The sequence below is a fragment of the Apteryx rowi genome, unplaced genomic scaffold (assembly GCF_003343035.1).
Source record: "Apteryx rowi isolate R43461 unplaced genomic scaffold, aptRow1 scaffold_999, whole genome shotgun sequence".
NCBI classification, from domain to species: domain Eukaryota; kingdom Metazoa; phylum Chordata; class Aves; order Apterygiformes; family Apterygidae; genus Apteryx; species Apteryx rowi.
Window position 1 is genome coordinate 57,201 of NW_020451314.1, and position 12,609 is coordinate 69,809.

Sequence of the window (12,609 nt, forward strand, 5' to 3'; positions counted from 1 at the left end):
AGCCGGCCTGCGCCTCCGCCGGGGCGGCCGGCCGCACCTGGAAGAGCGGCCGCGGGGGCTGGCGCGCCGCAGGGACCCCCTGCTCTGGCGCCACCGGGGCCTGCCCGGGGAAGGGGCCGGGCTGCCGGAGCGCCTGGCTCTGCTGCAGCAGGCTCTGGTGGTGCCGCTGCACCAGGAGGGCCTGGAGCTGCTGCGGGGCGGCCGGCCGCACCTGGAAGAGCGGCCGCGGGGGCTGGCGCGCCGCGGGGACCCCCTGCTCCGGCGCCGCCGGGGCCTGCCCAGGGAAGGGGCCGGGCTGCCGGAGCGCCTGGCTCTGCTGCAGCAGGCTCTGGTGGTGCCGCTGCACCAGGAGGGCCTGGAGCTGCTGCTGCTGCTGGGGCGTGAGGTGCCGCAGCTGCGGGTTTTTGGCCAGGACGCCTTGGAGCTGCGCTCGGATCTGGCCCATCACCGGCGCCGGCACCTGGCCCAGGAGGCCCTGGGGGAGCACGGCACCGGGCTGCGGCGCCGGCCCCGCTTTGTGCTGCCCGGGGCTCTGGAGGCGCGGGGGCTGCAGCTGGCCCCCGGCACCCTGCAGTGCGCCCGGCAGCCCCTTGCCTGGCTGCTCGGGGGGCTGCCCCGGGGGCCGCGGCGTTGGCTGCAGTGCCATGCCCTGCGCCTGGCCGGTGCCGCAGCCCGGCTCCGCAGCACCCGCCGGGAGCGTGGCGGGGCCGGCGGCGTCCCCGTGCTGCTGGGACAGCTCCGGCCTCGCGGCCCCCGCCACGGGGCTCTGCAGCGGCTGGTGGAGCAGGGCGCCCGGCTGTGCCGGGGGCACCCGCAGCGCCTGCTGCGAGCCCAGGACGCCCGGCTGCGGGGAGGCCAAGAGGAGCTGCTGGCCCTGCCCCARCTCAGCCTGGTGCTTCGGCACCGGCGGGAGGCCCAGCTGGGCCGGGGGCTCGGGGCCGCCCAGTCCCGGGGCGTTGAGGGCTCCCTGCTGCTCTTGGGGGCCCCCGTGCAGCTGCCCCCCGCTCTCGGTGCCCTCGGCGGGCAGGGCGCTGCCGTCCGCCCCTCCCGGCTGGTCCTTGGCAGCCAGGACCGCCGGGGCCGGCTGCATTCCCTGACTCAGGTGCAGCACGGAGGGGGCCTGGCCCAGAGCCCCGTGCTGCGGAAAGTGCTGGATCTGGGGCTGCCCCTGGCCCAGCCCCAGGAGGCCCGGCTGGGCAGCCGCGTGCTGCGCTACGACGTTGGGCTGCTGCGGGGTCAGCAGCGCCCGCGACTGCCCCAGCTGCTGGGACAGCACGAGCCGGTGCCCCATCATCCCCGGAGTCTGCGGCACCAGCTGGGGCGAGCCCAGCACCCGCTGCTGGTGGGGGGCCAGGAGCACCTGCCGCTGGGGCGCCGGGTGGCCCAGCACACCCTGGTGCTGCAGCACCGGTGCCTGCGCGTGGCCCAGCAAGCCTGGCTGCGGCTGCTGCTGCTGCTGCTGCTGCTGGGGCGAGAGTTGCTGCACCAGGATGCCCTGCTGGCTGCCCATCAGCCCTGGCTGCTTCGGCACCATGGGCTGCCCCACGGCGCCCTGCTGCGGGGCGGCCGCCGCTGGCTGCTGCTGCTGCTGCTGCCCCAGCAAGCCGGCTTGGCCCACGAGGCCGGCCTGCTGCATCGGCGCTTGTCCCATGACGCCCGGCTGCTGCATCGAGGCTTGCGCCATGACGCCGGGCTGCTGCATCGATGTCTGTCCCATGACGCCCGGCTGCTGCATCGATGTCTGTGCCATGACGCCCTGCGGCTGCATCGATGCCTGCGCCATGATGCCCTGCGGCTGCTGCATCGACGTCTGCGCCATGATTCCCTGCGGCTGCATCGAGGCCTGTGCCATGACACCCGATTGCTGCATCGACGTCTGTCCCACGATGCCTGGTTGCTGCATCGACGCCTGTCCCATGACACCCGGCTGCTGCATCGACGCCTGTCCCATGACGCCTGGTTGCTGCATTGACGACTGTCCCATGACACCCTGTGGCTGCATTGATGCCTGTCCCATGACACCTGGTTGCTGCATCGACGCCTGTCCCATGACACCCTGGGGCTGCATTGACGCCTGTCCCATGACGCCTGGTTGCTGCATCGATGTCTGTCCCATGATGCCCTGTGGCTGCATCGACGCCTGTCCCATGACACCTGGCTGCTGCAACGACGCCTGTCCCATGATGCCTGGCTGCTGCAACGACGCCTGTCCCATGACACCCGATTGCTGCATCGACGCCTGTCCCATGACACCTGGCTGCTGCTGCTGCAGGGACACCTGCCCCAGCATGTTCTGCTGCTGCTGCAACTTCTGGGCCAACTGCATCCTCTGGAGCTGCCTCTCCTGCATCAAGCGGCTATCGGCGGCCAGCCCGCGGAGCGCAGGGTTCCCGGGGAAGAAGGTGTTGGAGGTGCCAGGGACGGGGGCGTTCCCCACGGCCTGCTGGCCCATGAAGGACAGGCCCTGCTGCACGGCCATGGACACGCCGCCCTGGGGGAGGCGCAGGCCCCCGGGCTGCCCCGGCTGCTGGCCGAGGCCTGGCACAGCCCCTGCCGGCTGCGAGAGCGGCTGCTGGACGCCGTGCGCCGAGAGGAGCTGCCCGGGCAGCTTGGACATGAGGCGGGGGCTCTGCGAGGGGCTCAGGGCCATGACGGCCGAGGCCTGGTGCTGGTGCTGCTGCTGCTTGTTGCGGTATTCGGCCATGAGGTTGGTGTGCTCCTTCTGCTGCTTCCGCACCTGCCAGACACAGCGGGGCGTCAGCTCCGGCGGCACTCCGCAAGGGCCGAGGCCGTCCGCGCGGGCATGCGCGCAGAGCCCTACCTGGTCCAGCTGCTTCTGGATCTTGCTCTGCTGCTCCGTCACCAGCTTCAGCTTCTCCGCGTCGGCCTCGGGGAACTCGCGCCCGGCCTTCTTGGCGGTGCGCTGCTTGGCGCAGAGGGCTTTGCGCGACTTGCGGTGCGCCCCGATCTGCTCCTCCAGCACCTTCAGCTGCATCTGCAGCAGCTGCTGGGTGTGGAAGAGCCACTCCTCGTACTGCCGCTGGTCGGCCTCGTCTGCGGGACGGCGGAGAGGGCTCAGCTCAGCAGGGGCCTCTCTGCTCAGCCTGGCCCCAGCGGGGCTGCGCGGGCAGGATGGGGCCTGGCCCATGCCACCCCCCACGCCATCGCGGTACTCACTGATGACACCCTGCGCGAAGGTGGGTGGGTTGGGGCGAGCCTGAGTCGGGTCGGTGCCGCTCCGTTCCTGGCGCAGAGGGGAACACCGGTGACGCGTGACACACCGTGCCCTGTCCCCAGTGCTCTCCTGTCCCCTTTCCACCGCCCCAGGGTGCCACAGACCCACTGGCCAGAGCAGCTCCTGCCCCAGCAGGGTGCTGAGGGCGAAGCCAGGCAGCTCCGCGGGGGCCCCCCTGTCTCCTCCGCGCCCCGCAACACCATGCTCACCTGCCCGCCTCCTGCCAGCATGTGGTTCTGCATCTCGGAAACGGCCGGGGCTCCCGAGAGCCGCTGGGCCAGCAGGGAAACCTGTTGCCTTTGGGGTCGACGCAGAGACAAGGAATGAGCTGGGGCCGAGGCGCCCTGCCCACCCCAGGCCGTGCCCGCTGCCCGCCGTGCCCCTTACCTGTTCATACCCGGGGCCACACCAATGCTGCCCTGAGCCATCACCTTCTTGATGCCCTTCAGCGCCACCATCTTCGCCTTGGCAATGGGGTCCATGATGTCCTCAGCAGCGAACTTATCCAGGTCTGCAAGGAGAGAGTCACCCTGGGGTTAATCCCCGTCTGCACTGGGGACGCTGCAGCACAGCAAGGTGTCCTGCCACCCGGGCCAGGCTGCAGCCCCGCATCCTCGACCTGAGAGCGGCCGTAACGGCCCCACGCCCTGGCACGGCCCCCCAGATAACTGCCCCAGCCCCTCGCTGCTCCCCGGGACGTCTCCCTGCTGCAGCCGGGGCCGGCTTCGAAGCGCCAGCCCAGGCAGCGCCGCGCGCTCAGCCCCTACCTGTGTCCGGGAAGAAGCTGTTGGCCAGCTGCTGCTGCATGACGAGCTGGGGCGGCTTCAGGCCCAGGGCGGGTGGCTGCACCCCAGTCATCGGCTTCTGCACCAGCACCTGCTGCTGGCCCTGCTGCTGCGGCAGGGCCACCTGCACGCCGTGGGGGGCCGCCAGGACGTGGGGCTGCGCCGGGGCCATGCCCATGTGGCCGGGCAGCGCCGGGCCCTGCTGCGGCACCCCGAGCCGCGGCTGCTGCGGCTGCATCAGCTGCTGCCGGGCCATCAGCCCCAGCTGGAGGGGCGGCTGGGGGGCGCCCAGGCGGGGCACCTGTCCCTCGGGGGGCTGCCCGGGTGCCGTGGCGTGCATCATGGGGTGTCCCGGGGCCGGGAGGTGCGGTGGGGCGCCCCGGGGCAGGTGGGCTGACATCTGCTGCTTCTTCTGCAGCTCCTTCTTCTCGTGCTCCAGCAGGTCCTCGATGAGCAGAGGCAGCTCGCTGGCCACCAGCGAGCTCTCCATCTTGTCCAGGTCATCGGCTGGCGAGTGCCGGGCGCTGCCCAAGCCCAGGGCGCCTCCGTCCAGCTCAAACTTCTCCAGCAAGGGGCTGCTCTGGCTGCCCAGCTGGGCTGGGGCCAGCCCGCGGCCGGGGCCAGCGTAGGGGTCCTTGTCCAGCACGGGGACGCCGGCATGGCCGCTGCTCGGGAAGTGAGTCAAGCCAAGGCGAGTTGGGCCAGCCCCAGGGCTCAGGAGGGTCTGGCCTGATTTCAGGGTCAGTCCGAGGGAGACGGAGATTTTATCTGTGCCCTGCAGGGCCTCCGACTTGATGGGGACTGGGAGCCGCTCGGGGCCGCCGGCGGTGAACTGGCAGGGAGACGTCTTCAGGCAACCGTCCTCCAGCTTGGGCTTGACGTCGGCAGGCAGCGCGCCCGCCTTTGCCTCCAGGCCCTGCGTCTTGAAGGCTGGGTCGGGGGCCAGCGCGGTGCCCGGCGGGCCTGGAGCAGGCGCCAAGCCCACCCCTGGCACCAGCCCTTCCTTGGCCGCTTCCCGGTCCTCTGCAGCTGGAGCCGTGTCCTTGCTGTCCCCGGGGTCAGGGAGCTTCAAGCTGGGTGCCGGTGGCTCTGTCTTGAGCTGGGCCTCGCGCTCGGCCTTCTCGTTGGCCGACTCGACCAGGCGGAGGTGCTCGTTGAAGATGTCCTTCTTGTCGCCAGTGTCCAGCTCGGGGTCGGTGTAGGCCAGCAGGTCGAACTCGTCACCGTTCAGCAGGTCATCGAGGTGGGGGTCCGCCGTCTCCAGGCTGTCCAGGTTGTCCAGGTCATCGTCCCCTTTAGCCACATCCGGATCCAGGCTCAGATTGGCCAAATCATCGTCATCTTCCAGGTCCTTGTGGGAGCCGAAGTCATCGTCCAAATCGGGCTCTACCGGGACCTCGCAGGGAAGCCGCCCCCCTTCCAGGCTCAGGTGGCTCTTGCCCGGTGCGGGAGCCGGCGCGGGGTCCGGCACGGGGCTGTCCTTGGGGCCCTCGGGGCGGAGGGCAGCGCCGGAGGCCAGCGGGCGCGGGGGGACGTGCTGCAGCTCCAGGCCGGGCGCGGGGGCGGCCGCCTTGGCGTGAGGCTGGTGGTGGCTGTTGCTCATCTCGGCGCCTTGCGGGGAGGCGGGCGGCAGAGCCACCGGCATCTTCGGGGGTTGCAGCGCCGGGGCGGGGAGCGCCTGGATGGGCATGACGGGGGCGCAGAGGCCCTGCGGGGCGCCTTCATCCCCCGGCAGGAAAAACCGCGGCCTGGGCGGCTGGGGGGCGAAGGGGGAGCCCACGACCCCGCCGGGTCCCTTCTGCACGTTGTGTCGCAGCTCGATGAAAGGGGCGCCCAGGGCGCTGGGCGAGGCAGGCACCGGCTCGGCGGGTGCCGGCAGCCGGGCGCCCAGGCCGCCCACGGGGGTGCCGGCAGCCGGCGGGGCGAAGCGGGACGCGACGGGGAGCCGCAGGGCCGCGGCCGCCTGCTGTTGCTGCTGCCAGAGGTGCTGCTGCGGGGACGGCGCCTGGAAGACGCCGCGGGGGTAGAAGGCCTGGGGGGGCCCCACCGCTGCCCTGCAAGACACCGCGGCGTCAGGACCGGCTCGGCACTACCCGCGGCCCAGACCCACCCAAAGTTCCGCTCCGCGGAGCCGCCGCCACATTGCCAACATCTGTTGGATGCCCCAGGGTGTCCCAAACCGCTCCAGGCATCCAGAGAAAGCGTGGCCACCCCCATCCCACCGGGAGCGAATCCCGCAAGCAGGAGCTCGGCTGCTGCTGGGGTGACACCCGGCTAGTCTCTAACCACCCCGGAGCAGGATGAGCCCAGCCCCGTCGCCGTGAACGGCCCGTTTGGGTCTCTCCGAGCACTCACCTCCCGTTGATGTCCAGGGCGGATGGCGTGGCAGATGGCGGGGGCCGGGAGAGCCGCTCGTCCTGCGCGAACGCTGCCTGCACCATGACGGAGCCGGGCAGCTTCCCCCCGCCGGCCGCAGTGGCCAGTGTCCCGAGGAGGCTCTTGTCCTGGGAGGGCAGGGAAGGGTACGGCGTTATCCCGGCCGTCCCTCCCAGCACCCCCCATCCCTCCCYGCGCTGCCTGCACCCCCGGTACCTGTGCCGGCTGGTACGGCACCATGCCGCGGTTCAGCTCGAAGCTCTGGCTACCAGCCTCGGGGGCCCAGCCCGCTGGCGACGACGTGGCGGCCGCGGCAGCGCTTTCCTTCTCCTGCCGCAGGCTGTTGCGCTGGATCTGCTGGCGGATGAGCAGCTCACGGAGCCGCTGGCGCTGGGGAGAAGCCGAGCGTTAGGGCACAGGGCAGACCCAACCCAGGCATGAGGACATGGGCAGGGTGAGCCACACGGGGCAGGGAGATGGAGCAGCTTATGGTAGGACCCCATAGTACCCGCAAACAGAAACGGATACCTCAAGCATCCGCTTTTTTGGCTATGCCAGTCTATTCCCCCCCATCAGGGTGCCTGGACYCTCTCCATAGCTCTAGGGAAGCAGCGACAAGCCCAGAACTAGACCCTTAGTCCCATCGCGACACAGGCTCCCGTTCCACCCTCGTGTCCCATCCGAATCCCGAACAGATGCGACCCGAGCGCAGGCGACCGCACGCAAGCCCTCACCTGCCTCTGCTTCTCCAGCTCCGACTGGCTCATGGTGCCGAGGGCCCCGTCCTGGCYGCTCGGCAGCTCGGCCAGGTCCCGGTTCGGGGGTGCCGAGAGCCCGGCGGCCGCCTCCTCCCTCTTGTCGGCCGGCGGCCCCAGCGCAGCTCGGGGCAGGTAGGCGACGGAGGCGTCCTGCTGCTGCGGGGCGGCCGGGGGCTGCTGGGGCAGCACCGAGGGGGGCCGGAGGGGCGAGAGGCTGTAGGTCTCGGCAGCCGCCGCGCCCGGCCCCAGCGGGCTGCCGGCCTGGTGGAAGCCGGGGGACGAGGCGTAGGCCGAGCTCTGGGGCTTGCCAGGGACGTAATGGCTGTTGATCCCGTGGGGCTGGTGGGACGGGGAGCCCTTGAGCGGCTCCGAGACGGCCGGGGGGAAAGTGAAGCGCATCGGGGGCTGGCCGCCTGGGAAGACGCTGGCGCCGGGGGAGCGGGCGAAGGGGGGCTGCTGCCCGCCCGGCGCCTTGGCGTGGGGCTCGCCCGCTGGGGCGCCCCCGAAGCCCCCGCCGGCCGCCGGGCTGTGCGAGAGCGGCACCGCCTTGAACCCCGGCTCCGGCATCTGGGGCCGGGGGGGCTTGTGCAGGGGGGTGAAGGGGTCCCGGGATTGGGGCCGGGAGGGCGGCTGGGAGTAGGGGTCGGGGGACTGGAAGCGGGGGGTGACGGGCGACTGGCAGAAGGCTTCGTTGGAGAGCGGCCGGGGGGTGAGGGGGGACTGGGAGCTGGACTGGGACTGGGGGCTGGCGGGGACGCGGGAGAAGGGCTCCGAGGGCAGGGAGCGCGGCGGGAGGGCGCAGCAGCCCTCGGGGGGCTGCGGCCGGGGCGTCAGCGGGGGCTGCGAGTAGGGGTCCGAGTAGGGCGACTGGCGGTAGAGGTCGGGGTGGCCGGGGGGGGAGGGGGCCAGGGGATGGGGGTCGGGGGGCCGGTGCCCCAGCCCCGGGCTCTGCGGCTCTACCTGAGAGACCCGTGGGGTCAGGGGGGCTTTGAAGACATCGGCCGCTTTCAGCTCCGCTGCGGAGACGTGGGGGCCGCCCGGGGAGTCGCTGTAGCCCGTGGTGGGGGCATACCCGGGTGAGCAGACCCCCAGGGCCCCCCCTTCCTCCTTCTTCACTTCCAGGCCCTTCTTCTGCTCCCCAAAGGGCAGGGGCGAGAGCAGAGCCTCGGGGGGCCGGGCCCCGGGGCTCCCCGGCACCGAGAGGTTGTCCAAGGAGGGGCAGCGGGGCTTCAGGAAGGGGTCGGGGGTACCGGGCTGGTGCCGGGGGGTGCCGGGCGGCGTGGGGTGGAAATCGGGGGGCTGGGAGCCGGGGACTGCGCGGGGGCCGGGCAGGGGCTGGGGCTGGCCAGGGAAGGGCTGGAAGGCAGCGCCTGCCGTGGGGCTCTGGCCTAAGGGCGAGGGGAAGCGCGGCTCCAGCGCGTAGGCAGGCGCCGCGCCGTAGGGATCGTGCGAAGGCACTTGGGCGGGGGACTGGGGCGGGAGCTTTAGGAAGAGCTCGCTGGGCGACTCCGGCCCCGCTCCGGCGCCTGCCGGGGGCTTCAGGAAGCCCTCGCCTGCGGCAGGTGGGCTGCCGATGTAGACGGGCTGTGCCCCCGGCGGCACCGGGATCCGCAGGTGCAGCGAGGGCCTCTCGGGCTTGCGCAGTCCCTCCCCTTTGGTCTGCTTGTTGATCTGGCTCTCGGCCTGCTGCAGAGAGAGCCGGGGCGTCAGGGCCACGGGGGGCTGCGGGAACTCGTGTGTCCTCTCCCCGCGGGCTGGGGAAGGGGCTAACGGGGCAGGAGCCAAGGGCTCCGGGTCGCCCAGGGCCGGGACAGCCATCCCAGCACGTACCTTCTGCACCTTGTTGATGCGATGAGCCGCCCGGTTATCTTTGGCCTTTTGCTAACAGAAACACAAAGCCAGTTGACTTGCAGCCCCAGAGGTCCGTTTCCCCCCGACCCCGGCGATGCCCGGACACTCACCAAATAGGGGGCTTTGTCTGTGGCGGGGACTTTTCTCCAGAGCTTCATGATCTGTTTGCAGCGGCTCGACCAGTCTGGGAGTTCAGCGGGGAGAAATGACAAGACAGAGAGAAATAGCACATTAGTTTGTGCCTAACAAGCCCGCCCTGACCCTGGGCGGGTGGCTGTTCCCGTTTCCATTAGCAGATGGCCCATATCAAGGAGATTGCACCAAGTCCCCCTGATTGCTGCAAGGAGCATCTCAGTCTGGTGGCCAAACCCCAAGCCAGAGAGGATGGGGTTTCTCCTCCAAGCAGCAGCTGTGGGGCCACACGCGTTACGCTGCACCCAGCTCCATCCCCGGCTCCGGCCACGGCAGCCAAGGCCCCCCCCCCAGGGCCCTACCTGGATAATCCTGCTTGAGGTTGGGGAAGTTCATGTTGGCATACAGCACGGGCGAGATGGTGGAGAGCTCGCCCAGCTCCTCGTCCTTCTCCCAGCGCTGCAGGCTGCGCTGGTTGTAGGACAGGCCGTCGCCCTCGCCCTCCGTGGTGGGCGTCGTGGGTGTCGAGGGGGTGGTGGCGGCCGAGCTGCTGGCCCAGGGGCTTTCGGGCTCGCAGTGGTCCGGGCTGAAGAAGCCGCTCCTCTCCCTGCGTGGGGGGAGAGGGTGTCACGGGCTGGCCGGGCATGGGGAAAGAGGGGGTCCCACAGGACCAGCCCCAGCACACCAGCTCCCCTGATCCCCCACATACCTGTTATCAAGGAACGGAGACTGGCAGACTCCCGAATATGACTCCAAAGAGACGGTGCCGGAGAGYGACCCCAGGGAAACACTCCCTGCAAGGGAAGACGGAGGGGCTGCAAGGGGGGCAGAGCTGGGGCACAACCCAGCACCTCTCCCTGGGACCCCAGCAGCCCTCAAACAATACGAGATCTTCCCCGCGCACCAAAACGCTTTCCACGTTCCTTCTCAGGGCAGTAGGGACAACCCAGGAGTCAGGATCCCTCTCGCTACACTGACGCTGCTCTTCAAAGGCAAGAGCAGAGCCCTGACGGGGATGAGGATGTGGCACGCGGGCTTTCCCCAGGCAGGAAGCGAGTCCTGCCCTTTTCCCTGCTCCCGCCAGGGCTCCCCCAAGGTGCCGCCTCTGGGCTCYGGGGCCGCGCCACCTCCACCCACCCTGTCCTGGCAGCTGGAGGTCTCCTTGCAGGAAGGGCCGCTGGGAGAGCTGCGCCCGGCTGGGGTCCTGCCCTCCGACGCCGGCCTCCATGCCCGCYGCCACGCAGTTCAGGGGCTGCTCCCCGCGCTCCGCGGAGCCCAGCACGTCCTTGAAGAGCTGCTGGACGTCTTTGCTCTCCATTTTGGGCAGCTCTGCACAGGGAGGGGAGAAGAGGAGCTGAGCGATGGCGGGCAGCATGCCACGCGAAGCTCGCCCTGCACGCTGCTGGGAACTGGGAAAGGAGCCCAGGAGTCCTGGCACCGACTGCCCCCAGCATCAGCCCTCTTATGCCCTTCGCAGGGAATTAAAAGGTGTCGGAAGGGAGGTGATGGCCTGGCTGCAGCTCCCTGCGCTCTGCCCCCCGGAGCGGGGCCAGGCGCTGGGGTCACGCGGGGGCTCGGGGACATCATGCCCCATTTCCCCCCAGCAGCGACAGGGGCGGACTCACCTTCCGTGGGGATCTTGTCAAGGTCGGAGCTCAGGGCGCCCTCGCCGGGGGTGGCCGGCTTCTCGGCATCCCCTGGGTCCGGGGAATCCTTCGGCTCCTCGGCCCCTGAGAGGAGGAAGAAGCATGATACCCTCGGCACCCCTTCTGGGGCTCAGCACCCACCCCAGGACCCCCACCCTGGCTCAGCTCCCCCCACCAGGACCCCCAGCCCAGCTCTGCACCCCCTTAGGACCCCTACCCTGGCTCAGTCCCCCCCACACCAGGACCCCTATCCTAGCTCAGCCCCCTCCCAGGACCCCAGTCTGGCTCCGCATCCCCCCAGGAACCCCCACCCCGGCTCCACACCACTCTGGAGCTCATTGACCCCCCCCCCACCCCCCAACCGGGCCCTGCCGGGGGTCCCAGCCCTCCCCATTGCCCCTTGTGGGGCCCAGCTCTTGCTCCCCCAGTGGGACCCGGCCGGGGGGGAGGGGCCCAGCCCTCTCTATTGCCCCCCCGTGTGGGCATAGCCCTCTCCATTGCCCCTCGGCCCCCCAGCTCGCTCGGTGCGGGGGGTCCCGGGGAGGACGCGACCCCCCTCGGCGCCTCAGTGGAGGACCCGCCACCGGGGGGCGCAACTAGGCGGCAACTCTATGGTCATGACGTTAGAAAAGCATGCTGGGATACCATAGAGTCCCCACCCCGCCCTCTCGCCCTGCCTAGAGTGTACTCTTTAGCCATAGAGACGCCTTGCTGTGCCGGAGAGAACGCCCTGCACCCATCTCTATGGTTATAGAAAGAGACGGTCTAGGCCGCGTTTCGATGGCCACGGGAGGACTGTTTTTGGGGCGTCTCATTTGCCGACAATAAATCTCGTGCTACCCCGGGGCCTCATTTACATGCCCGAGGCCTCGTTTACATCCCCAGGGGTCCCCGGGGCTCACCCAGGTCCTCAGCCTTCGCCTCGTCCTTGGCGTCGTCGTCAGGGGCCGCGGCGCTGCCGTCGGTGCTGTCGTCCCCTGCCGGGTGCCAGGCCTCAGCGGGGCCAGGCCGCCTCACGGGGCACCCGGCAGCCCCCCGCGCCCCCCGGCAACCCCCAAGTCCTCCAACAACCCCTGGCATCCATGACAACCCCCAACAACCCCCAGAGTCCTCCAACAACCCACGGTGTCCATGGCAATCCCCGGAGTCCTCCAACAACCCTGGAGCATCCCATGTCAGCCCCCAACAACCCCGGCGCCCTCCAACAACCCCAGCATCCATGGCAACTCCCAGCTGCCACCAGTGTCCTCCAATGACCCCTGTCATCCATAGCAACCTCCAACAACCCCTGGCATCCATGGCAACCCCCAACAATCCCAGAGTCCTCCAACAACCCACAACATCCATAGCAACCCCCCAATAACAGAGTCCTCCAACAACCCCCGGGTCCCCGGCAGCCCCCAACAACCCTGGGGGCTGGGTCCCACCGACGCTCACCTCGGGGGTGGGTGGGGGTCTCCCTCCTCTCAGGGGGGGCACCCTGCAGCGCCCCGGCCATGCTGGGGTCCCCCTTGGGCCGTGGGGCGCCCTGGCCCAGGCAGGGGCGGGTGGCCCCGTCCCCCACACCGCCCGCCGCCAGCAGCGCCTTCCGGCTCAGGTCCATGAGCGCCTTCCCGAAAAACGCCTCCTGCCGAAGGGAAGGTCCCGTCAGTGCCGCGGGAGCCCCCCTCCGCCCCGGCGCTGTCCCTCCTCCAGCCACCCCAGCCTGGTCCTGCAGTCCCGCTGTCCCACGTCCATCCCAGCATCATCTCCATCTATTCCAGTACCACCTTCATCCACCCACCCACCCATCCATCCCAGCACCACCACCTCCATCCACCCACCCA

The 12,609-nt window shown here is 70.4% G+C and overlaps 1 protein-coding gene across 1 annotated transcript in view; it reads right to left on the minus strand.

Annotated features, from left to right (window-relative positions):
* KMT2D (lysine methyltransferase 2D) overlaps nucleotides 1–12,609 on the minus strand; it is a gene marked incomplete at its 5' end in the record, with an annotated part of 25,726 nt that overhangs the window by 5,858 nt on the left and 7,259 nt on the right. The window contains 18 exons of the mRNA XM_026055447.1: nucleotides 38–181; nucleotides 356–2,737; nucleotides 2,822–3,054; nucleotides 3,178–3,244; nucleotides 3,445–3,532; nucleotides 3,623–3,746; nucleotides 4,003–6,074; nucleotides 6,376–6,524; nucleotides 6,613–6,786; nucleotides 7,131–8,840; nucleotides 8,985–9,035; nucleotides 9,116–9,189; nucleotides 9,500–9,744; nucleotides 9,847–9,931; nucleotides 10,275–10,466; nucleotides 10,763–10,867; nucleotides 11,686–11,760; nucleotides 12,221–12,410. Of these exons, the coding sequence (XP_025911232.1) occupies nucleotides 38–181; nucleotides 356–2,737; nucleotides 2,822–3,054; nucleotides 3,178–3,244; nucleotides 3,445–3,532; nucleotides 3,623–3,746; nucleotides 4,003–6,074; nucleotides 6,376–6,524; nucleotides 6,613–6,786; nucleotides 7,131–8,840; nucleotides 8,985–9,035; nucleotides 9,116–9,189; nucleotides 9,500–9,744; nucleotides 9,847–9,931; nucleotides 10,275–10,466; nucleotides 10,763–10,867; nucleotides 11,686–11,760; nucleotides 12,221–12,410 (8,160 nt within the window). The remainder of the gene's footprint in view (nucleotides 1–37; nucleotides 182–355; nucleotides 2,738–2,821; nucleotides 3,055–3,177; nucleotides 3,245–3,444; nucleotides 3,533–3,622; nucleotides 3,747–4,002; nucleotides 6,075–6,375; nucleotides 6,525–6,612; nucleotides 6,787–7,130; nucleotides 8,841–8,984; nucleotides 9,036–9,115; nucleotides 9,190–9,499; nucleotides 9,745–9,846; nucleotides 9,932–10,274; nucleotides 10,467–10,762; nucleotides 10,868–11,685; nucleotides 11,761–12,220; nucleotides 12,411–12,609) is intronic.